We start from the raw sequence: 26,880 nt of genomic DNA, 5'->3' as shown, positions 1-26,880 counted from the left end.
TAAACTGGGCAAGCTCTTTAAAGGTTTTTAAAATGACATTGATACGACAAAGTAAACATAATAATTTAGCAAATAGAAAATACCTTGTTCACGTGTGCATTTTCACATACAGATGCTTCATAGGGCTTAGGAAATTCTGGAGCATTGTCATTCCTGTCCAAAATTTTGATAGTCACAGGGACGCTATTTGAAAGACCAATGTTAGCTGTGTATGAAAAAAGGGGGGTTACTCATCTGATTTTCAAGAGATACCTCATAAGCGAATAATTGCTTTATGTACAAGCAATATTGGTGTTTAGACGAATAACTGTAGCTACCTCCCATGCTATTGTATTCTATAAACACAGATGGAGCAGAGATTGTTACAGCAATGTATTAAAGCTGAGTATCACAAACCAAATTACACTGGTGAAATATATTTATCTATGAAAGGTGCCTCTATGAACAAAGGTGAGAAATGCCAAGCAAGAGTTTCTTTAAAGAGTACGTACACCTTTTAACGCTATTGTACAGTTTATATAATATATAGAAGAACTCTACATGAAAAGTTGAGTCATTTGTAAATTATATTCGTTGAGTCACAGCCGGTAATGTAGTCCACAGCTGAATTCACAGTTCTGCTGGTCAGAATCGGAAACAGGTGACAGATCCCTAGCAGCTTAGCTGAGATCCTGTAATGCAATTGGCAGTTTTTCCTAAATTACCGTACAGAGCCTGGTGTAAAGTATACACTTTCCACAATGGAAATCATAAAAAAAAAAGCTCTGGGCAGACATTAAGCCAGCAAGGAATACTTAGTGATCGTTTACGTGATCGTTCGCTCCACCCTCTCTCATGCACTTTGCATTATTGGCAGTAGCCATCACCTGTTTACACAAGGGAATGTGCTACCAACAGATGATAATTTTGATGCCCGTATTTGAATATTTTAGCGTTTGACCGCAGGGCAAGTTCACACTGGGCAATAATCGGGAACGGACGATTGATAGTAAGTACGGACGATCGTAAGTACGGACGATCGATCGTAAGTACATCATCCTATGTAAAAGGCCCTTTTTGCCCCATTCACATCACATTTTTGAAACATATTTAAAGTTTACATCGGGAAAATTTCCTAACGTATATGTTAAACATAGGCTGTGACGGACGCCTAACAATGGCATATATCACCTGTAGGCTCTCATGTTAAACTATAGACTATAATGGTATACGTTAAACGTACATGTCATGAGCTCTCACGACAATTATCCTGACGTACGTGTTAAACAGAAACCTTTATAGTCTAATGGTGATGGTTGCCACTGTTAGGCACCCATCACAGGTATTGATCACCCATAGAATATTATGGTATCTGTTTAATATATATGTCATAAAAAGCTATTGCAAAGCCCATGGCGTATATAGTACACAATGACAGTGACAAATGTTATACAGTGGAATATGTCACCTGTTGGCTCCCATGTTAATAAAATGTATCTGACGTCATTCCACACATTAAAAAAAAAAAAGTATATTGACATATACCACCCGGACGGAGGCCAATAGGACTCTCTTTTGACCTCCGTCTGTCTAATGGAGGATTATGGACATGTTTAGCATGTACGTCTGGAGTTTTCGTAATATGAATGGGAGCAACGTAATGGGACCTAATCATCACATGGGTAATTATAGACAGCATAGGACCTTGTGCAAGAATAGGTTTTTGGGCCCCTCTTTGTAACAGCTAGTTTGTCGAGAGTAAGGGGCTCATGACAGTGTTACTTTCTAGCAAGTCCCTCAATGGTGTGCCATTGTCTCTGTACTTCTGACCCATGGAGATCATTAACAGTACTTAAAGGGGTTGTCCACTACTGGACAACAGATGAACTATCCACTGTATAGGTCATTAGTACATGATCTGTGGAGTCCGCCACCGCTAAGCCGCTCCGGCTGCCTATGAGCACTGGACATACATGCTTGAAGCAGTTAGCTCCGACCACTGAATAGTGGCGAGCTACCGTACTGCAGCTCTGCTCCTATTCAAGTGAATTGCGGTGGATAGGTCATCAGTTGCTCAGTAGTGGATAATCCCTTTAACTTTCAAACTAGTAGATATACAGTATAAGGAAGCAATGCGATTTTCTATTTAAGATGTGGTTGGCCCTTGTGCCTACAGAGCCCCTGAATTGTCATCCTGGAAGCTTTAAAAATGTCTTAAATAATAATTGTCTTAAATATATATCTTGACATAGTGTGATATGTGTATGCAAATGTACATAAAAGGACCATTAAAACTTGTAGGGCATCAATCATTATCCTAGTGATCCACAATGGAATGCAGAACCCAGATATGAGTCTCATATACACAAACAACAAAACCAAGTAAGGTCAGACGACTCCGCGGATCGATTCAAGCTAATCAATGCGTTCATCTCTTCTATGAGTGATGTCTTCCAGACTGAGTATGTAGGAAACATCTCAACGCTTTGCATTGCTTTCTGAAAGGGTCTTAGATAACAAATTCACTCCATCCAGGGAATACGTACAGGCTTCTGTTGCTATTACGGAGATGTTTTGCCAAGCGGTTTCCTCTCTATCCAAAGGCTTCGTGGTTTTGATGACACCATCCTCTTGGATGTTGAAATATCTGTCAAGGTCAGTGTGTCGATCGATTGAATACCTAAAGAGGATGATCGCAGAGTAATTAGACAAGAAAATTACTAAGCAGCCTGATGCTCAAGTGTTAGATATTAAAGATTCATTCGGGAGTCGTTTCCCGGCAGCACGCATGGCAAAATCAGAATATTAATGGAATCTATCAAACAACTTTTAAAAGGAAATTTAGCTTCATCATTTATTCATGTCTGCATGTAGGGAACATTTTGCTACATCAGGATCTGCTTTCTTTGCTATTAATGAAAAAGAGAAAAAAAATGTAATGCCTAATATTATATAGTGCAGACAAGTCAATGAACTGTTGTTGTACTTGATGTTCTATCTCCCAGGATGCTCAGCAGTTACATGAATGATCATCTTATGGCACTTGCTCTAAATAAAGGCTACATAAGGCTACATTTACACAAACGTGGCCAACCTCGGACGTGAAAAACTAAATTTTTTCACGTCTGAGGTTGGCCACGTTCGGGACACATTATCACGCATCTCCCAATAAACTAGAGTCTATGGCGGGATGCGTGAAGCACCAAAAAATAGGACATGTCCTATTTTTTCACGGACCCTTCACACGCTCGTGTGTGAACGGTTGTGTGAACGGCCCCATTGAAATACATGAGTCCGTGTGACGGCCGTTGTTTTAATGGCCGTCACATGGACTACATATACACTCGTCTGAATGAGCCCTAACGCTTGATACACACATTGCAGATTTTGGTGTATTTTTAATGCAATTTTTTTAATTCTCAGAAGTAGATCCAAGAGGAAGGAGTAGTAAATGTTCTTCCTTTATATTTCTCCTTCCTTTTGAAGGACATCTGGCTTTGGTTAAAAAACATGCCTCAAAATCTGCACCAAGGTCTTCAAGAAAAGCTAGAGGTGTATTTCCAGCCTAAAAAGCATTACACTCTGAATAAGGCCTTATGCGCAAGAACAGGTGTCAAATTTGCACCCGTGTGGGACCTGAGTTCACAGATCCCTCAAAGACTTAAGTCTATTGAGGGATCCGTGAACACGGACAAAAATAGGACATGTCCTATTTTTACATGGTCCGTTAAAAAAACGGCCGTGTGAATAGCATCGTAGAAGTGCATTAATTTTAATACAGACATGTGACAGCTGTTAAAAAAACGATCGTCACAAAGCCGATTATCCCGTTCGTGGAAATAACCCTTAAGTAGAGGGTGGCAAGACCACCAGTCAAACAGAAGGGGTTCGATTTTAGAGAAGCATGCGTGGCAATGGTGGTCAAAATGGGTTCTCAAGATTTACCAACAGATATTTTTTTAGTTCTCTTCACAGATTCACGGCTAAAATCAATGGTTGCTGCTCTCTCACACATATAACTAATAAGCTGAGCACCTCCTTGGTAAAGTGGAAAAAATACCACGTGACCACTTAAACATAACCACATACAGCCTTAAAGAGAACCTGTCACTAGGTCATATAAGTTGAACTGGTTAATCGACCTGAATAGCGCTGTCTCTGATTCTAGCGCTGTTTTTCTTTTTTCCTGGACCACCGTTTCAGAGATATGGCCCACTGTTGTTTTTTGCTGTAGTAAGCCAATGGGGTGGAGCTAGTTTCCCTGCCTCTGATGCGGATGAGGATAGTTCACACCCTGTTGGCTAACTACAGCGAGCCAACACAACATCTCTGGAAAGGGGGGTTCCAGGAGAAGAAAAAAAAAACAGCTCTGGAAACAGGGAGCCAGTGCTATTCAGGTCAGTAAACCAGTTCAACTTACATAACCTACTGACGGGTTGTTGGCTGATAGAATTCTACTCCATCAATGGAAAACGTATTGTTGTTTTCAGAAATTTTTCTATGATATTAGTGGTAAACGTTGCTTTCCTAGCCTTTGAGATAAATGCACGTGGAGCAGAATAATTCTACAAATCCAATTTTCTTGGGAAAATCATTCATATTGTGGCAAATTTCTGTTCATGTATGCCCCTGTTATATTGCGGAACCATTCTTATATCTATGGCTAACTTTAATTTTGGTACTTTATACTCTTATAAATGATGTATTTGTCTAAAAGACATATGAGTGTGGTCCACCTGTACATAAAGTCTGAGAATCTCATTATGCAATAAACAGCGTTACAAGAGTGGGCATGCTCTGCCTAGCAAGACTAAGACCCCCACCTGCCTTGACAAGATCAATGACTCCTGGAGCTGTGGAAAACCAAGACATTATGATTTTTTAAGAAGGTGGGGGGGGGGGTTAGGGGCTTAATCACCAACCATGGTGTATATTCCAAGTTAGCGTCTAGGTACTTGGCAGAATACTGAGACCAACTTCAGGCACAATAGGTTGGGTTCCAAGAAATGAACCCCTACTAATCTTTAACAAAACTTGAACATCTATTTGAACATTTATTTTCAAAAAGTGGGAAAATATATATAATTTAAAGGGATTTTCCGAGACTAACTTGTGTTTTATAAGCAGTAAAAAAAACAAAACACTAATCTCAAAGTTTGTAATGTAGTCTCATTTTGAAAAGCTCCATTAGTAGACAAGTGACCCCATTCTCACTTTTGTTATGAGACTTAAAATCACGTGCTGCACATGCTTCATGTGATATTTCCTGGGTTATTTTCCTCCACAATGTACGGCACGTCAACGCTGACATCACGTACATGGGTGGGCACAAGTGCTCACTGTCTATGCGCGGTACATACACTATCGCAGTGATAGCCAGCTCTTGAGCCCGCCTCGGGACATCACCACGGTGGAGGGCACAGATTCTGAACGAGCCGGGAGGTGGAGGGGTAGCAGAGAACATTAAACTGTGCGAAATGTAGTTTTGGGGCTCTCGGCTGAGCTACCGACAAATCCAGACCAAGGAAGTGCAAAAGTACAACAAGCGGCACCCACTGTGAATAGTGGGTGCCGGAAAAAAGGACAAAACTGACGTAAAGTTACTCAAAGAAAACGTTATTTCCGCAGGACACCTAAATGTTTAACAGCTTTGAATTCATAGAAATTCCCTTCAAGGTAATTTGAAGGTAATAAAAACTTAATTAGGGTTTTTGAGTGCTGTATCCACTAATAAAACATAAGCTTTAAGAGTGGTGGGATAAGTTTCTCAAGTCCGCATTGTAGGACTTTTATAATTGTAATGTGTTCAGCAATATTAAGCACAGCAAGATTATGACAAAGCTATAGGCAATGGCAATGGTGTCCTGAATACTTAAACTAAAACTCAAGGGAAAAGAATATCTCCCAGGCACTGGAATGTCAGAAAAATATATAGAGGACCTTCTTGCGGAAATTGATTTTATGGCCAAGGTATGGGGTTCTGTCATTTATTAGGCTGCAAACAAATGAAAACATTAATAAAGGGCTGTTTACACCCACAGAAGACACCGCCAACAGGCTGGAGAGATTTGTTACTGACAAACTCACAGTTCAGAAAAATAAATGAAATTGCCCAAGCAAACAAACAAAACTAAAAGTCTAAAACTACATCCCATGACTAAAGGTCAAATTTTAATATGTGAACTTAATCATATTACTCTACTAAATTATGTGCTGTCTGTATTCTTTAAAGGGGTTGTCTGAGATTAGAAAAAGTGGGTCTTTTTTTCCCCCAGAAACAGCGCCACGATTGTGAATGGGTTGTATCTGGTATTGCAGCTTAGCCTCACTCACTTGAGCTGCAATACCAGACACAAACAATGGACAAGAGTGGTACTGTTAAAGGAAGCAGGCCTTTTGTCTAATCTCATACAACCCCCTTAAAGAGGTTTCCCTATAAACATTTATCACCTATCCACAGGATAGGTGACAAATGTCTGATCACTGGGAGTCCGACCACTGGAACCCCCACTGATCACGAGAAGTGTGAATTGAATAGCCGGGCATGCGCACTACCCATTTATTCACTGTCTATGGGATTGACAGCGCTCGGCTATCTCCGTCAGTCCCATAGAAAGCGTTTCGGTAGGATTCCCAGCAATCGGACCCCCAGTGATCAGACATTTAGCACATATTATGTGGATAGGAGATCAATGTTGTTTATGGGAAGACCACTTTAAAGAACTTTTCTACTGTCTTAACTATCCTTCAATATTTCTATGTTTCAACTTATAAAAAAGGCCAAGGTAGACAATACTGTCCACTGTTCCACCAGGCTTCTTGAAGAGCATCTACCTTAAAAATTTAATGTTTCATTAAACATAACCAAGTACAGATGTGGCCATGTGCTATAAAAATGCCCCCAAATGTATGTTTCATTGTCAAGACACCATATTACTAGCCTGAGTGAGCCTTCCTACAAAAATGTGAGTGATATCTCTTGAAATGACCATTCAACATTTCTTCAAAAATGGTCTTCTGAAGGTGGTCCTCTCAAAAGACAAGGGGCAATATACAGAGGATATGAAAAAATATAAAATTACAGGAAAATCTGGTGTAATGAGTTAAAGTCTTCAGAGAGGTTATTTTCTTCCTTTAAAGGGTTATTCCCATCTTATAACATGATATCATAGCACTAGGATGTGACATCACTTTATGATCAGTGGGGGTCTGACCTCTGGGACTCCTACCGATCCTGAGAAGGAAGGGCACTCAGGACTGATTTAGCGCTAAGTCCTCTTCTAAGTTTTCGCTACACAGCGCTGCTCCCGGACACTGCAGTAATGGGGCTTCCTCGAAGTTTCCCGCAAAGCCGGGTACTGCTATGCTGGGAAAAATATTGATGGGGTAACAGTCCCTAATCAGCGCTGCGACCCCCTTCATTCTCAGGATCGTTGGGGTCTTAGAGGTTGGACTACACCGATCATAAAGTGATGGCTGATCCAAGCAATATGCCATCGCCTTATAAGATGGGAATACCTCTTTAATTTTTTTTATTTTCCTCCTTGACTTTTTTCTTTTGAGGGACTATATTTTATCATCTAGAAGACTGAAGAACTTAAGTTTAAAGTCATGTTCCTGAATTCTTCTCTGATACTTTAGTTGCTATTGAAGTCTGGGAATTTTTACTTTTGTGACCAGAGCACATTTCACAGTTTTGTTGTATGTCATCTAAACCCTAGACTTTTTTTTGCAGTTGCGTTTACGTGATGTATTTTGAGAACAAACAGGACTTTATTTTATGACCTATTGAATAATCACTGAAGACAAAAATAGTACAAAAATACCATTCCCTGGTATTCTGTAGTCTACAATACTGGAAATTGTCCTAGCAAAACATACAGAGGATGAACTGCAGAAGATGTATGTATCTAAATATTAACACACAGGAAAAAGTTCAACAAAACCATCGTTTTAAAGTGATCCCACCACCACCTCCATAAAAAAAACCTCAAGGAGGCTCTTTGACTTATTTTAAATGGTGTCAACCTCAGCATAGAAGGCATAGCAGCTACTATGGGGCCACTATGGGGCCCACTGAGCGGAGACCATCTCCACTGTCAAAGGAACCCAAAAGATGAGGGGAAGTAAGTGGTGGGGCCCCAAGTGATCAGAAAATGATCACCTATCCTGTGAAAAGATCTTTTTCTTGATCTTTTCTGTTCACTTTGTAATATGTTAGCATTTATACCAGTATATTACCAAGTGTTTATTCAATTTACAAGTTTTCCCTAGCAACTTGCTGTACTAAAAGACAGTCCTAGGGTTCTTTAAGAGACACTGGGCAGAGACCCATCACGGGGAATACTTACAAAGGGCATCCCCTCTTCTGCTCTGCCTGTTTTATGCCACGGTCAGAATGACCGTGGCATAGAAGGAGTTAAGCTGCGGAGATCAGAGGAGTGCGGTTATGATTGGCAGCTGTACTCCCACTCCTGATCACGTGGACACATTTTCTTTGCCCACGCAATGTCAGCGCCATTACAATACAGCTCTCTGGAACTTGCTCTTTCCAGCGCCGTACTGTTGATCAGTATTTGAGCTAGAATAATAATTTCCAAGGATTCCATATAGAAAAGGACAATGATAATGTGAGTGTGAAAAAAAATTGAGAGCATTACACCTTTATATGTTCACATCTTCATCTGAATGAGGTTGCCTCGCTGTGGCAGGTGGGCTCATACAATTTAATCAAAATGTGCCTCACATTTAACATAAAGCAATAATACATGACACAATAATTGAAAAATTCAATGTTTTCACGTATCTTAGCGCCCGCAGTGCACTGCTGCATCTTTGTGTTTGTTTGCTTTTGCATTGCAGTCACAGCAGATTTACATTTGTTAGGAGTTGCTGACTAAAGGGGGTTTTACACTGGGCGATTATCGGGCAGACGAGCGTTCATATAACGCTCGTTGGCGATCATTGCTCTGTGTAAACAGGGGAACGATCAGCAGATGAACGAGCAAACGCCCAATCATCTGCTGATCGTATCGTTTTAAAAAAGTAAAATATTATCGTTGTCGGCAGCACAAATAGGGAGACGCGCTGCCGACATGATGATAATGTATGGGGACGAGCCATCGGAGAAACGACCGCTCGTCCCCATCCATAGCTCCGTGTGACAGGAGCAAGCAAGCGCCGATCAAGGATGACTCGATGATTGGAGCTCGCTGCCCCGGCCGCTTATCGGCTGGTGTAAAAGAGCCATAACTTTGCTTTTTATATGTCTTCCATATGTGAACCATTATTTTGGCACCTCTGCATATCCGTAGTTAGTAATGAGAGAGTAAACAGACAATATACTGGAAGCCAGTGAACAGCCAATGTACTGACAGGAGCATGTTCACTGAGTTAACACCCTCCAATTCTAGTACTGTAACTACAGGAGAAGATAGATTTCTTAAAATAAAAAAGACTACATGGAAATCCTTTTTAGGATTGTGTTCATATATTGGTCTTAAAACCGTAGTCCCCAAAATAAGTATTTGGGAACCAAATGTTAACATGAATTATATTACAAAGTGAGAACACCACGTGCTCTGCCATTGTAGCCATAGATATATGTTGTGCTTGAAACCTCTGTGTATGGTAAACTTCTATTAAAGCCGCCCTTGGGGCGATGGGGGTGTAATGCAGTTCAATTGATGTGTTTTTAATGATTTTTGTAAACACAACACATACGGCTTATTGGTCTCTACGTCAATAAATGTAATTGGATAATCAACCTCTGCTCCTGATTATCAATAACCAGGCAACCTTACAAGGCTCCATATTCACCAAGGGATCCATTAATGAAACAAGAGTTGGGTTCACCAATCCATAACCCCGTCACTCTGTCTACGGTGTCAGATCCGAGGTTAACAGCATCAATTTGAGAGATGTAATGTAATGTAGTTCATGTTGGCAGTCCTGTATAATCTCAATGGGACATTAAGTACCTTTCATTTTCATTGTAAGCTCTAACTAAATGATACCAGCTTAACAATCTTGTGACTGAGTGTTTACATTAACTAAGCGGTTTAAGATTTAAGTACCGTGCAAAATACATTGGCTTCAGAGACAGAAGATCTTCAGGAGACGCATCTTGCTTTTGTCTGGGCGCGCATGTTATTTATTCATGGTGGCAACTGTGTTTTAATGATTCAGTTCTGCAATTACATTCAGCCCCCAGCCTTTACTTCATGTTACAAAAAAATATTGTTACCGGCACAAATACACGGCAGAGTGTCATGTGTATGTCATCTAAGGAGATGTGTGTAAGGGTCCTATTACCCGGCCCGACCTGGCGGTGTAAACAAGCGCCGATCAATGAGACAGCTGGTTGATTGGCACTGGTTTGCTCCTTTCGCAATGCTTGGTTATGTATGGGGATGTGCGATCATTACTACAATCGCTCCTCCCGATACATTTCCATCATGTCGACAGCCTGTTTACACACCAAAATGTGATGCCGACAACAGTAATATTTAATGCTACATAAACTATACGAGCGCTTGCTCATTCATTGGCTGATCGTTGTCCTGTTTATGATAGGGAACGAGCATTCATATGAATGCCCATTTGCCCGATAATTGGCCCGTGGAATAGGACCTTAAGTATTTTTACTATTTTACTGTATTTAAAGTTTAACTCCACTTCATTGACTTTATACACATAGTATGATTAGTCATATGTACCATTGCAGAATCTCGCTTTTTTTTTCCTTTCAGGGCATCCCTTCCTACTGTTTTTGTAGGGTGTGTAAGTTTATATTGCCCATCAACCACATGACTTACTGTTTGGGTGACCACCATTTAAAGAGGACATGTCACCTCTCGTCTATTTTAGTAAATACTTTCATTTCCCATGAAGTAACAATTCTGGAGCATCTTTTCTTAGAACTCTACATTGCGCTGTTCCACTGTTATTCCTCCTAAAAATGTATGAATAAATTGACAACTGGGTGTTACTATTCCCCTAATCAAAGGGGCGTGTCCCTCCACATTCTCACTCTGTGAGCCCTGATTGGACATTATCAGTCTGTGTAAGGACACACCCACAACTAACACCCAGTGGTCAACTTATTAATACATTTCTAAGAGGAATACCAAGGGATCAGTACAACGTAGAATTGTTATTTCATGGGAATTAGGAGAATTTACTATAACAGACATGTCAGGAGACTCTTTAACCCCTTTGTGCACCGTGACGTGCCATTACGTCCAGGTGCAGGGGGTGATGTATGAAGCGCGCTCACACGCTGAGCGTGCTCCATATGCAGAGGGTGTGCTGCTCCTGGCTGTTTAACCCCTCAAATGCTGTGGTCAATCGCGACCGCAGCATCTGAGGCGTTGAAAATAGTACATTATATGGAACTATAAATGCCGCCAAACTAAACTACAACTCCTCCCGCAAAATAAGCCCTCACACCACTCTATTGACAGAAAAATAAAAAAAGTTATGGCTCTTGGAATGCGGGGAGTGGAAAACAAAAATCAAAAAATGGCTTTGTCCCACAGCCAGATCAATGATTTTTCTTAGGAAAGAGAAAAATGATGAGTTGTACTGCTATAACTGTACATTACACTGCCTGAATAAGACCAATGCCAAAAAAGGCAAAAAATATAGTTCTCATAGATTCTTACATAGTTAAATAGTTAATACGGTTGAAAAAAGACATATGTCCATTATGGCCAAATAATGCCTAAGCATGCTTCACTCCACTTTCAAATAGGAGCAAATATTGCCACAACTAAATGTGAGGAACTTATAGGGAGAAATTTTAATGTAGACTGCCTGAGATCAAGGTCGGGTCGTAAAAACCCTTAGGCCCAGTTCACACAGAGTTGTTTGGCGCTGTTTTTGATGCGGAAACCACATCAAAAAATGCCCCAAATTGTCTCCTATTGATTTCAATGGGAGACAGAGCGGGAAAAAAAAGCGACATGCTCTTCTTTCTTCCCACTTTTCCATCTCTGAGCTCCCATTGGAATTATTGGGAGCCAGAGAAAGCGTTTTTTGAGGCGTTTTATGCCCGCGGCACTCAATGGCCTCAGGCGAGAGACGCAGCAAAAAACGCGTCAAAGAAAGTGCAGGCAGGTCAACATCTGCCTGCAAAAAACTCAGTCTGAACGTACCCTTAAGTGGTAAACCCCCAAGGGCATTTGCCCCTTTTGCCCATGCCATAATCAAGCCATGTAGCTTCTTGTAACAAAGTAACTAGCTACACAAGGGCTACACAAGCAAAGGCTGGATGGATGATGGAGCTGCCTACATGGTGAACAATGTAAGTTGTATCAATATGACAAAATACAGTCTACCAAAGGGATTGAACAGTCTAGAGAACCTCTGTCCATATGTCCTGTTTAGGCATGTGGATGTCATATAAGGGGATCCTCCACTCAGGTTTCTCCCTCGTTTAGCGATAGTGGAGAACAACTAAAAAAAACAGCTCGCCCTCTCAGGATCGCTTCTTAATAGTATACGGTGGTTGGATTTAGAAACATTCATGTCCAGTTGGTCTAAACCATTTAACTCATGGCTAAACCAACTGTAACCACTAACAATAGTCACAGATTTTGTCCATTCTATGGTCCTTTACATAATTGAGAAATCTGAAGAATGTAATTTAGATTTAGCTATAGATATTTTCAAGAAAAAAATAAATAATACCAAAATTTTTTGTAAAAACCCCATGACGTTCACCTTATTTGAGTGTTTGCTGCGTCCGGATCCTTGGCATGAACTCTTCCAACTACGGTGTCAGGAGGTGCATTCTCATACACTTCTAACGTGTAGCTCGGTTCCAAAAATATTGGTGGCTCATCTGCATCTTCTATGGAGATCTTCACTGTTGCAGTGTCCTTGAATGGTCCTCTACTAAGAAACCTTGGGTCTAGGTAGACATTAGCAGCCTCCACTTTCATACTATAGAACTTCTTGGTTTCATAGTCTACTGTCTGCAACAAAAGAAAGATAAATCATGAGAGAAGTCATGTAGTCAATGTGTTCTCCAATACTCCGAAGTGGGAATTATATCAGTAAGACATAATGATGGAAAGTTAGGCACTGTTTACACAGGGTTTTTTGCAGGCAGAAGAAAAATCAGATTTTGACCTGCCTGCACGCCGTTTGCCGCGAAAAACACTTTCTCTGCCTCCCTTTGATGTCAATGGGAGGTCAGAGATGGAAACGCCCAAAGAAAGGGCATGTTACTTCATTTTCCAGCGAGCGTTTTTTTTCCACTCGCGGGTAAAAAAAAAACGCCTCCGCCTCCCATTGAAATCAATGGGAGGCGATTTCGGCCGTTTTTTGCTGTGGTTTCCGACACGATTTCCGTGGCAAAAAACTCCATGTGAACAGAGCCTTACACATTATATTGTGACCAGGTAGCACCTGCAAATTCTACAAGTTGATTTCCTCCAATTCTCCAAAAATGTTTAAGCAAGTTGTTTAATGTGACTGTCCACTTTTTTTTTTCCAATTCAGTGCTCCCCATCCTCTGTATGGACATATAATGAAATGATACCATTCTATTTTTTCTCTCTAGGTCATAAAAATAAAAAATGCATATCTGACCTGAATCCCACTTTCCCCCTGATTCCACGGCTCCCCTGTTCCTGAGATCTCCCCTATTATTTTGAAGCCTGATATGCAAAATTACTGTAGTTAGCCAACAGGGTGGGAACTGCATAGAGTCTTCCAAGGTGGAGCCAACTTCTCAGCCTCTCACACTGTATATTCTGCATGAGGCAGCTTCAGACCCGCTTTAAAGTCGTCACCCAGCAGGGTCTCGCGAGATAAGATTGTTCTCGCAAAATTATGCTGGGCCTGAACGGTCTGAAGTTGCCTTGCGCTGGTTGGAAAGTGTCAGAGGATGTGAAGCTGGCTCTATCCCAGTAGAATCACTGTAGTCCACAGCCTGCTGGATAACAACAGTGAATTTGCATATCGGGTGCCAATACAATGAGCGGCCATATCTCAGGAAAGTGGGGGTCCGGGAACAAAAAAAAATGGCGCTGGAATCAGGGAGACAGGGGGATTTAGGTCAAATATGCTGTTTTGAGTTGATGACCTAGTAACAGGTCTTCTTTAGCACACAAAATTTTGGGACTATATAGATCAAAAACTACAAAGTGGTGTTCAATCATGGGCATGTTTGCGGCCGAAAAGCTGCGATTTTATCTCAAAAATCGTAACTCAGAAAAAAAAGCTTATACTTAGAGAGGCTCTGTCACCAGATTATAAGTGCCCTATCTCCTACATAATCTGATCGGCGCTGTAATGTAGAGAACAGCAGTGGTTTTTATTTTGAAAAACGATTCAAGTTATGAACAATTTTCGATTTATGCTAATTAGTTTCTTAATAGACGACTGGGCGTGTTTTTACTTTTGACCAACTGGGTGTTGTACAGAGGAGTGTATGACGCTGACCAATCAGTGACCAATCAGTGACCAATCAGCGTCATAAACTTCTCATTGTTCCAGCCCAGCGTGATTGTGCAGTGAAAGAAGCTGGGCTGGAACAATGAGAAGTATATGGCGCTGATTGGTCACTGATTGGTCAGCGTCATACACTTCTCTGTACAACGCCCACTTGGTCAAAAGTAAAAACACGCCCAGTTGTCTATTAAGAAACAAAATAGCATAAATCTAAAATTGCTCATAACTTGCTCAAAAATGATTGTTTTTCAAAATAAAAACCACTGCTGTTATCTACATTACAGCGCCGATCAGATTGTGTAGGAGATAGGGCGCTTATAATCTGGTGACAGAGCTTCTTTAACCCGTTCTCCGTAATTGCGACATATCCCTCTGTTGTCATCCAAGTTGGCCTCCTGGGATGACGTTTCATCCCATGTGATGCAGCAGCCAATCACAGGCTGCAGCGGTCACATGGGATGAAACGTCATCCCAGAAGGTCGGGCTGCACGGACAACAGAGGGATGTGTTATCCTGACGTCGGAGAACGGGGTAAGTATAAGCTTTTTTTTTTTTTAACTGATTTGGTGAGGTTTTTTGTCCGGAATTCCCTGAGGATTGCAGGGCAGATACACTGTTTACTTTTACGCAGCATATCCGCCCTGTCTGAAAACGGCCTAAGTGTATTACATAAAAAGGAGCAGTCACTAAATAGAAAATAACACGTGTAATGCAATCAACTAATGTCAGACCGATCCAGAATTTCTGATAATACGGCACCTACTTCATGGAAACACAACATAATGTTTTACCTTTTTAAGTTTTACAACTCCCTCCTGGGTGTGATAATCTGCTGTGATTTCAAAAACTTCAGCCCCGTCACCATCAACGATGCGATATTTTATTTCCCCGTTTTCTCCCAAGTCGGGATCTTTGGCTTTTAATCGTCCAACTTCATCTCCTGGAACAGCTGCCTCTGACACGGACATGGGGTATGCACCTATGTATATAAATTGTGGAAATAAATAGAGAGATCCATACAACAAAACTATAACAAAAGCTCTACCTTCATAATCGTATGAAATTATTTTATGTCCACTCACTTTGAGGAAACTTTGGCGGGTTGTCATTGACGTCTGTCAGAGTTATTGTCACTTTGGTGGTCCCTGAGAGTCCTCCCATGTGTCCTCCCATGTCCTTTGCTTGAATCACAACATGATATTGCTCCTTGGCCTCTCTGTCCATGTTTGGTAGTGCAGTCCTTATGGTCCCTGAGGTAAGATGAATTCAAATTAAATGTTTATGTGTATAAAATAAAAAGTGGAAATGATAATATTAACAATAATAATAATAATAATAATAATAATAAAAAAAATACAATCTAATAATCGTAATAATAATAATATTAATAAACATAATAATAATATAAAATAACAAATATATTATTTTATATATTTTTTACATTTCTTTTTTTTATCATTTTCCCCAAACAATATAGTAATTTAATTGACGGGGGGAAAATACAGCATAACAAAACATAAAAAAAATGTTTTATATATATACACAGACACAATATGACCAAAAGTATGTAGACACTTCTACTAAATATTAAGTTCAGGTTTTTCAGCCACACCATTGCAAACAGATATATAAAATCAAGCACACAGCCATGCAATCTCCATAGACAAACATTGCTAGTAGTATGGCTCGCACTGAAGAACTGAGTGACTTCAGACGTGGCACTGCCCATAGGGTGCCTCCGTTGCCATAAGTGAATTAATCAAATTTCTAATCTGCTAGATCTGCCCCGGTCACCTGTAAGTGCTATTATTATGCAGTGGAAGCGTCTAGGAGTAACAACAGCTCGGTCACGTAGCGGTGGACCAGACAAACTTACTGACTGTGCCGTCGCGTACCGAAGAACCTGGAGTGCAAAAATCGCCTATCCGCTGTTGCATCACTTAGGTCATTTACATACTTTTGGCCCGATAATTTATTTTATCCTTGTTTACTTTTATTCAGTTGAGTAGTAATATAAAAAAATACAATGTTATTCTATAAAACTGTCAAAAATAATATAAAAGAAAATCTAAATTTTTGGTTCAGTCCACTTACAGATTAGATATTTGAAAGCTTTGTACATAATGGAAAAGTGGGTAATCTTAAAAATTTTACACTGACCCATACTATTATTTTGAGCTCATATCGTCATGGTAACAAGCGACAAACTTACTGACAGAACTAATGCACCAACACATTTTGTTCAGCCGCTACAAAAGATTTCCAGTGTGGGCTCCATTGTAGGTAGTACTTAATGCAATGAGAAAAGAGTGGCCTAGATTGAGCACGCCGCTATTATTAGTGTACAGAGGACCAATCGTCAAATACTCCTAAGGTGCAACTTTCATTTTTGCTCTAGAGTAGAATGGGAAATGTTTAAAAGCAAATTTCTTGGTTTGGGGTAATTTCATTTATTTTCTTTTTTTTTTATAAATATAAAATAAATTCGTAGCTAAAACTACAAACTATTCAAAATGATGCAACACATTTAGGTATTTATGCATCTTCCTGTCGGTCCATCTATCTATCTATCTATCTATCTATCTATCTATCTATCTATCTATCTATCTATCTCATATATATATTATATATATATATATATATTTATATATATATATTTTTATATATATATATATATATATATATATATATATATATATATATATATATTTATATATATATATTGATATATAATATAGGTTTGGGCTGGGGCTACATGAGAGAGAGATAGATAGATAGATAGATAGATAGATAGATAGATAGATAGATAGATAGATAGATAGATAGGCGACTTTGGAGATCGCTATGGTATCAGCTTTGGAAAATTTGATCTTCAAAAACCAGTTTTCGAACCATTCACTGTAAGCTCCGCCTTGCGCCCAGCATGTAAGAAATGCGCACACATTTAGTACCGCCGGAGTCGGCAGAAGTTGCCAAATTTGTATTCAGGTATTTAACCAGTGCCATGCACCAGATGTCAAAAACATCACCTAAAATCATATATTAAAAAAAAAATTTAAATTGATTTCCCTTTTATCCTTTTACATTTTTCAAAAAGTAAAATATATCACTTATTTTTTTACACAATATGGAAGCCCAATATGTTCTGAGAAAAACAAGACCAAATACAAGTAGGTGGGAAGAGTAAGGCTGGGTTCACACGACCTATTTTCAGGCATAATGGAGGCATTTTACGCCTCGAATTACGCCTGAAAAGACGGCTCCAGTACGTCGGCAAATATCTGCCCATTACTTTCAATGGGTTTGCCGATGTACTGTGCCGACGACCTGTCATTTTACGCGTCGCTGTCAAAAGACGGTGCGTAAAATAACAGCCTCGTCAAAGAAGTGCAGGACACTTCTTGGGACGTAATTGGAGCCGTTTTTCATTGACTCCAATGAAGAACAGCCCCAAATTACGTCCGTAAAAGACGCCCCGCAAAACACTAGTACATGCAATTACGTTTAATTTTCTCCTGAAACAGCTCCGTAATTTCAGACGTAAGTGCCGTTATCGTGTGCACATACCCTTATAGAAGAACAATTTGCTTTTAAATTGGAACATGGCTAAAACTGGAAAATGGGTCAGTCAGGAAGGGGGGTAAAGCCTCTGGTCAGGAAGTGGTTAATTTACCTGTTTGTGCTTCCACTGAAAAATATGGTTGCCCCTCAAGAATACTATAGACAAGCTTTGCGCTGTTACCATAAGTGGGATCATCTGCATCTGATGCCGATACCTTTAATACTGACGTACCTATAGGAAAAAAAAATAATAATTTTTAGATTGTGCTTTCTATGAATACAGTTGTGGTATATATATATATATATATATATACATAATACTATTGGTCTGCATAGGAACTGCATGCAAACTGACCCTCTAGTGGCTGCAACATTCGGCCTAGATTTTTAAAACTCGATCTGTGGGAGGTACAGTACATTGCTCTTAAAGGCTTTGTAAACCTTTGCGACACTTTTTTTTTTTTTTTTTTAAATAAAACAATGTATTATGGTGTTTAATGCAACTTTTGATTAGTTATTAATTTAAAGAAAAATTAACATTTTGAGATACAGATTTTATCTATCCGGTATACATAGAAGCCGTATCATGCGCTGAAATTAATCCATCAGGGACTGGTGGCTTCGGTGACAGCAGGTCCTGGAGGATCCACCTGTTATCGATCACGTCTAAGTTATGAACATAGATGTGATGGATAACAGCTGGATCCTGACCCGTTGTCACTGAAAAACATGACATTATTTTTTCCTGTAATGATCCTGAGTTACATCCTGTATTATACTTCAGAGCTGTACTCACTATTCTGCTGGTGGAGTCACTGTGTACATACATTACATTACTTATCTTGTCATGCTCCTGAGTTACAGCCTGTATTATATACTCCAGAGCTGCACTCACCATTCAGGAGGAATTCAGAGCTAAAATCTTTCATCATTCCTGGCACAAATCTTACTCTGTTGATTTGCATTTTGGGAACGGCAGTCTTTACATCAGGTATTGTATGGAAATCTGATTGATCTGTTCAAAAAACGAACTGTCCCCCCTAGCCCAAGAGCCCCCCTGTTGAGGGGGGAAGGACAACAAATCTGTAGCAGAATTGTGAATTCAGCTCTGCAGTATAATTCAGGCTGTAATTTACAAAGTTATTCAATTTTTTATGCCGATTAATTCCATGTATTAACAGTGGTGTTTTCGACTAAGGCATATTGATTCTTCATTAAAGGAACTGCCTAAAAAAAACAACCCCAATTAGGGCATATGGATATTAAAAAGTGGGCTCCATTTCTTGGGACCCCCACTATGAACCAGAATGGAGAGCCGCTCTTGTTGGCAATGTGCTAGTTCAATGAACATACTGTATACTGAAAGCTCAAATACTTGAAGAAGACCTAAGGCCTCATGCACACGACCGTGCTCGTAATTACGACTCGTAATTACAAGCACGGCCGGGCACGGCCGGCCACGGGCAGCCGGCAGCTTTTGCGAGCCGTGCTCCCATTATAAAGTATAGGAGCACGACCCGCAAAATGAAAAAATAGAACATGTTCTATTTTTTTAACGGCACGGGCACCTTCCCGTGAGAAAACGGGAAGGTACCCGTGGCTAACAGAAGTCTATGCGCCCGTTATTGCGGGTCGTCGTTACGACCCGCAATAACGGGTGTTTTTACGGTCGTGTGCATGAGGCCTAAGGCTTATACATGTTCTACTGAAATAGGGGCATCCATGTATGAAATGGTAAATGAGGGACACATATTCTCATATAGATAGGGCAGAAGGTTTTGGGGATTGTACATACCCACACTGGACATCTCTGGCACATCTGCGTGATAGTTTTCGTGTGAGAATTCTGGAGGATTATCGTTGATGTCTTGGACTTTCACAATAAATTCTGAAGGTGGTTCCAGAGGTTTATTCGTTTCTCGGTCAACTGCTTGTGCCATTAATGTGTACTGAGCTCTTTCTTCTCGGTCCAAGGTCTTTGTTGCGTGAATGTTCCCTGATTTGTCATCAATAACGAAAATGGTCCCAGCTCCTTCCCCTGAGAGTATGTACTTAATCTTCCCATCCCCAGAATCGACATCTGAATGAAGCTGTACAAAAATGGATAAAAATTAGTAAAACACCTCATTTTTGTAATGTGAAATTCGGTAAATGTGTCAAATGTGTTCTAGAATTTATTTAATAATATGATATCAATAAATGGCAGATCTATCCATATTTACCCTTTTCTAATGCCAGCACAGTGTCAATCCAGTTTTAAGTCAAGTCATGTGAGACAGACTGGTTGCTAAGCATATACTGCATAACAACCATAATCTTTTCAATGGAGTCGTCAAGAAACATGTCCCTAGCAACCGATATATCTCAGATTACTCAAGTTTTCAGCTCATGGCAGAATTGCCACTGTACTTGGGGGGGGGGGGGGCGAGGGGGCTAGGCAACAAATAAATCACATATTTTCCTATCTTTTATTGGCACATTCACCATATATTTGTACAATTTACATTTTGGTGGAGAAGCTCCATAGTAGTTCTTGAACATTTAATCTGTTAAATGAAGAGCCTGTTTGAAAATATTTTAAAAAGTAGATCAGGAAACTGCTCCCATGGCAATTAACTTATTATTAGAGTCAGTCTTATTATCTATAGAACTGCCCAGGTATACGGAAGGCAACCAAAAAAGCTTAACATTCCCTTCAGTTGCCATGAGTAAGCCACGTAGGTCTGTGTGCATAAAGCCGGTATTGATTCCATATTACGAAGCCAAAATCACTCCATGTGCCACCATATGGTGCCTCTATACAACACCATATTCTCTTCTAGAAGCAATGGAGCAGATTTACTACTGTGTTGGGTCTAGAATGTGCGAAAAAGGCACCACATTTGGTGCAAATTGGCACATTTTGTCACATGTTGGCCCAATTCTGATGTTTGTACCTTCCTAGACCCTTTTTTTAAAGTGCCATGACAAGAGGTGTGGTTTAGAGTGAAGGGGCGTGTGTTATGGGAAGGGGTGTGGCTTAAGCGCTGAAAAAAACCCTCATAGAATTCTGGTGCCAAATCAAAGGTGGTGTAAGGAAGAAAAAGGTGTCTAACGGGTCGTGTAAGATACGACAAATTTATCGTGCAGGATTATTATAAAGTTGGCACACTTTGTGACTGCCTGATCTAAGTTTACAATTTATAACTATTGGACAGCATTAGTAAATGTGAGCCAATGCCTCAGGAGAGCAAAACTCTATAACATGTCATGTGACGGAACATTCCTTTTCTCATGAATTCTATATGTGAAAAAATGTCTCCATATAAAATCGGAGGCATCGGAGTTACAGTATGAGTCCACAGATTCCCATAATACATCTGTGTATTTGAGCCCATAGACTACAACTTGGCTATTCAGTAGGTTATCTATAAATAGGATGATGGGATAGGATGATGACTACAGACAACTGATTGGTGGGTAGCAGGGAAGCTGCATCAAACCCAAAAGACACCCCCCCCCCTCAGCCCTCTATATTACCAGTTCACCAGACGTTACAGAGTATATCAGTTTTGCCTGTAATTTTTCATTAAGACAAGCTATAGTGATATTCCTTTAATCATAAAAGGCTACACATTTTTTCAACTAGTCAAAATATAAAACAAAACAACTTATACTGCCATACAGCAAAGAAAGCAAAATGTATAAAAAATATTTATATCTAAAATTTACAAACAAACGTATCCTCATATTCTCCTAGTGGTCTGCACAATGTACATTCATATTCCTACAGTAATAGTGAGCCCAGGAATTAAAGGGGTTGTACAGGTTAAAAAAAAAGACTTCTTTCTTCTCAGAAACAGCGCCACACAGGCCCATTGGTTGTGTCTGGTATTGCAGCTCATCTACATTAAAGCTAATAGGGATGAGCTGCAATACCACACTCAACCTGTGGACAGGTATGGCGCTGTTTGTGAAAGAAAGCAGTCATGGTTTACTAATTCTTTACAACCCGTTGCTATATCCCCCAGTGGTGTTTAAATAAAATTCCTTTAATCTGGCATTAAAGGGACCTGGCAGGTGTGGGACTAATAAATTTTCTGCATGAGTGGACAGTCATAGAAAAGTATATAAAATGTACTTACAAGACCTCCAGGAAGACAGCAAAAAGTAAAATAAGACATAGATATAAGAGATACTACTACCACTATATTTAATAATCAGAGGACTCTCACAATTGGTCAACTTTGCTTAGACTTTTGCTTCTGGTTTTGTGAAATTCCAGATAATCATTGAGTTAAATTCAGAAAAAAGGACTATGAAAAGTTCTGGATTATTGGTAGCCAGATTAAAGGAATTTTACTCTACTGTACTTGCATTTAGACATAATAAAAAGACAAGGCCTCCTTGAAAAACCTCTATCTGCCCTATTAGAGTATGTATAAATAAAAAGATAGAGTCTCCCATTCGAATACCTCCTCTAGCTGAGAGCGGAGCAATGACAACCATGGAGGACCAGTGAAATCTGTTTAATATATCAACGCAAATTCATTTTTAATGGTTTGGGTTCAATACTTTACTTCCCCGGCACCAATTGGGCTGCCCTGGTGATGTGGGAAGTCAGCCCCTTGAAATAGGCTGCTCATATCTAACCACTATCACATCTCCTATGCAGGGGTGTTTGTACCTCGAATTTATAGGGCCTCATTGCAAACTAAGATGGGCCCCCACCACCTAGTGAGAGGAAACTGAAACAGCAGCATAAGTAGCAAGAATTCAAAGGAATGGATAATAACGTCATATATCAGAGTAGGGATAGATAGCAGGAAGCCAATGACTTGTTATTCCCCTTGCATGTGAGTGGGTTCCCCTTAACCTCTGGGCCATAGAGCAGCTACTATGGCTGCTCCGACTATAGTTACGTCCATGCTACTATGTCCTTCCCATTATAAAAAAGCTTCTGTGATTAAAAATTGGGACTTTAGACAAACATGCGTCCATTGGCGTCAAAGCAAAGATAAAAATAGGGCCCTTTACAAGTGCTGATTGGCACCACCACACTCCTAACCACCAAGGACAGGAGGTGCTAGTACCCTCATCCCATTTTCATAAATCACCTGTGGAAATAACTATGCAGGTTCTCCCCAGCCATTCAAATGGAGACGAGACAAACCTAAATTGGGCCCCCTTCTCTTCGGTACCCCATAGTAGCCGCAAGGGCACACACACCCTTACATTTCCCTAATAAAGAATGAATTACACCATCACCAAAAAATGACATTTTAACAAACAGATTTTTTTTCCGTATAGAGCACTCCTGCTTATAAAACATGCACATCCCAAATAAGCACCGACTGGCCGAATACAGAGATGATTTCACTGATAAACTCCTTATTGACACCCAACTGAGAGTAACCACCAAAACAATCAAAATTCAGAAATAAAGCAGTATGGGACGGTTGAACGTAGTATAAATGATTCAATCTATTTCCTCCGGCCCTGCGGGAGGCTGTGCGAGGTCTTGTATGGGAAATACGCACATTATCTGAGTAATCATAGTTGTTAGCACAAACAAATCCGACAGTCTCTTGTATCCATTGAAATTATCCGTCTGTAAGTTATTAAAACTGAGACTAATTGATCAGTGCTTCTGAAATATATATCCATGAGAATATCCCACACACATTATGTTATAAAGATGAATTAATATGTAAATGTTTTTGATCCATTTTGAAGACAAATAGAAATTCTATCATTGCGGTTACTATGAAGACGGGAGAATGAGAATGACCTTAGCTGACCCTCTGTTACTCTTAGGCCCTGTTCACACGGAGTTTTTTGACACGTTTTTTGACGCGGAAAACGCGTCGGAAAACGCGCCAAAAACGACCCAAAATGACTCCCATTGATTTCAATGGGAGACGGAGGCGTTTTTTTACCGCGAGTAAAAAAAACGCCTCGCGGCAAAAAGAAGGGACATGACCCTTCTTGATGCGGTTTCCGCGTCCAAAACCGCATTGAAAGCAATGGGGACACGTCAAAAAACACCTCGAACTAGTGAGGTGTTTTCTGACGAGTATATTGCCGAGAGTTTTGGAGGAGTTTCTTGCAGTCTCCTGCTGCTAGTCCAGCCCAGAAAGGGGCTGTCATTTCCTGTCTGCTCGTGGAGGCTGAAAAACATCGTGGACAGAACTCAGGGATACAGAAAACCGAAGTCCTGCATCCAAATACAAGTAAGTGCACTTGCTCCTATGTTCCATACATGCTATACATGTATGGAGCTGTGCATTTTTTTTTTTAGAATTTTTTTTTTAATTTTTTTTTCTGATTTTTTTTTTAGATTTTTTTTTTCAATTTTTTTATTTTTAATTTTTTAATTTTGTTATGCAGTTGTTCATGGATGTCATCTCTTTTTTATTTTTTTTTAACATTTCAGGAACAGAAATGACGACAGCAGAGGTGTACCACCGAATGGACATTGATGTTGGGAAATTGATTCAAGAAGTAAGTATACTTTTTTTTTTTTAATGTGGGCCTGTTCACATCAGCGTGGTTTCCGCTGAGGGGTTCCGTCGGTGCTTTCAGTCAGGGGAACCCCTCAACGGAAAGGCAAGTGTGAAGTGGTGACAGATCCGTTGCTAATGGTTTCTGTTTGTCCCCGTTGTGCAAAGGGTTCTGTCGTTTCGACTGAACCAATACCGCAGTGTAGGGAATCCCATTAGCAACGGATCCATCAGCATTGAAGTCAATGATGATGCAAACAGAAAACAATGTTTTTTTTAATGTGGGCCTGTTCACATCAGCGTGGTTTCTGCTGAGGGGTTCCGTCGGTGCTTTCAGTCAGGGGAACCCCTCAACGGAAAGGCAAGTGTGAAGTAAGTTCCGTTTGCATCACCATTCATTTCAATGGTGACAGATCCGTTGACAGAAGGCTGTCAGGCTGGGTTCACACGACCATGTTACGTCTGTAATGTACGGAACGTATTTCAGCCGGAAGACCCGGACCGAAGACAGTGCAGGGAGCCGGGCTCCTAGCATCATAGTGATGTACGACGCTAGGAGTCCCTGCCTCGCTGCAGGACAACTGTCCCGTACTGTAATCATGATTACAGTACGGGACAGTAGTTCCACGCAGAGGCAGGGACTCCTAGTGTCGTACATCACTATGATGCTAGGAGCCCGGCTCCCTGCACTGTCTTCGGTCCGGGTCTTCCGGCCGAAATACGTTCCGTACATTATGGACGTAACATGGTTGTGTGAACCCAGCCTCATGCGTGTGAAAACCTCGGCAAAAACAGCCTGAAAAACCGCCTGGAAAACCGCCTCAAAAACCACGTCAAAAACCACGTCAAAAACCACGTCAAAAACCACATCAAACATGAAAACCTCCAGGGTCAGTTTTTACAGGAGGAATTTTCCTCCTGCAAAAAACTCCGTGTGAACAGGGCCTTAGGCTGGGTTCACACGACCTATTTTCAGACGTAAACGAGGCGTATTATGCCTCGTTTTACGCCTGAAAATACGGCTCCAATACGTCGGCAAACATCTGCCCATTCATTTGAATGGGTTTGCCGACGTACTGTGCCGACGACCTGTCATTTACGCATCGTCGTTTGACAGCTGTCAAACGACGACGCGTAAAATGACTGCCTCGTCAAAGAAGTGCAGGACACTTCTTGGGACGTTTTCGGAGCCGTTTTCTCATAGACTCCAATGAAAACAGCTTAAAAAACGGACGTAAAAAACGCTGCAAAAACGCCGCGAAAAACGCGAGTTGCTCAAAAAACGTCTGAAAATCAGGGGCTGTTTTCCCTTGGAAACAGCTCCGTATTTTCAGACGTTTTTGGTCACTCACTACGTGTGCACATACCCTCAGGCTACGTTCACACAGGGCAAATGCAGTGCGTAAAAATACGTGATTGGCTGCAGCGGTCACATGGGATGAAACGTCATCCCAGGAGGCCGGCTTGGTCGAAGAAGCACGGAACTCTGGGTAAGTATAAGATTTTTTTTTTTTAAGTTGCGTTTTTTGCGTCGGAATCACTGCTTTTCCGCCACAAAAAAATGCAACATCTGCTATTTGTTGCGGGTTTTACCTCCCTAATGAATTCAATGGGGAAAATCCGCAACACATTAGCAGCGATTACGCAAATATAATGGACATGCTGCAGGAATAAAAAACTGCACCGCAGGTTAATTTCTGAGCATTTTTTCCGCTTATCACTTACGCAGCGTGTGGATGAGATTTATTCAAATCTCATCCCACTTTGCTGCTACTGCATTGTACTGTGGATTTTCTTCAACAAAATTTGTTCCGTAAAATCCACAGTATTTATGCTACGTGTGAACTTACCCCTAGGCATCATGCACACGTTTTTGCATCTACAATTCACCTGAACATCTGCAGGTGAATTGTGGACCCATCCATTGCTATGGGCCCATGCACATGACTGTGGTTTCCACGGTCCGTGCACTTCCTGGGAGCCGGGACAGCAAAAAGATAGGACGTCTTATTACGGGCCGCATTTGCAGTCCAGCCTCATAGAAATCAATGTGTGCGCGGTCCGTGATTTGCCGGCGGCCCGCGGATGACACTCCGCGACCGTCCGTGCCGCAATTACAGGCCGTGCACAAAGCTACGGTCGTGTGAATGAGTCATTATGGTACAGACATGTAATTCTTCGCAGACCAATCCCAAATTCTTGAATGATGGAATGGGCATCATTGAAACTACACACCCCCATAGATAACACAGGATTCAGCATTGACAATAGGTGATGGACATAGCTACCCTCCTACCCCGCCCTGCACAGGTCACAGAGCATGCTCACTACACTCTCTCATAGAAGTCAATGGGTCAGCTCAAGACTATTGTTTCCTATGGTCCATGTGGCTGCT

General features: G+C 40.7%; 1 protein-coding gene across 1 annotated transcript in view; it reads right to left on the bottom strand.

The window, feature by feature from the left end:
• CDH11 (cadherin 11) overlaps positions 1 to 26,880 on the bottom strand; it is a 115,255-nt gene that overhangs the window by 11,503 nt on the left and 76,872 nt on the right. Inside the window, exons 3-9 of the mRNA XM_075838640.1 lie at positions 19,799 to 20,093; positions 18,116 to 18,235; positions 15,525 to 15,692; positions 15,234 to 15,421; positions 12,706 to 12,959; positions 2,526 to 2,659; positions 84 to 205 (exon numbers count right to left, since the gene is read on the bottom strand). Coding sequence (XP_075694755.1) covers positions 84 to 205; positions 2,526 to 2,659; positions 12,706 to 12,959; positions 15,234 to 15,421; positions 15,525 to 15,692; positions 18,116 to 18,235; positions 19,799 to 20,093 — 1,281 coding nt within the window. The remainder of the gene's footprint in view (positions 1 to 83; positions 206 to 2,525; positions 2,660 to 12,705; positions 12,960 to 15,233; positions 15,422 to 15,524; positions 15,693 to 18,115; positions 18,236 to 19,798; positions 20,094 to 26,880) is intronic.

The sequence above is a fragment of the Rhinoderma darwinii genome, chromosome 9, assembly GCF_050947455.1.
Source record: "Rhinoderma darwinii isolate aRhiDar2 chromosome 9, aRhiDar2.hap1, whole genome shotgun sequence".
Taxonomy (NCBI): Eukaryota; Metazoa; Chordata; class Amphibia; order Anura; family Rhinodermatidae; genus Rhinoderma; species Rhinoderma darwinii.
Note: the sequence above shows the minus strand (reverse complement) of the source record. Positions and strands in the feature narration are given on the sequence as shown.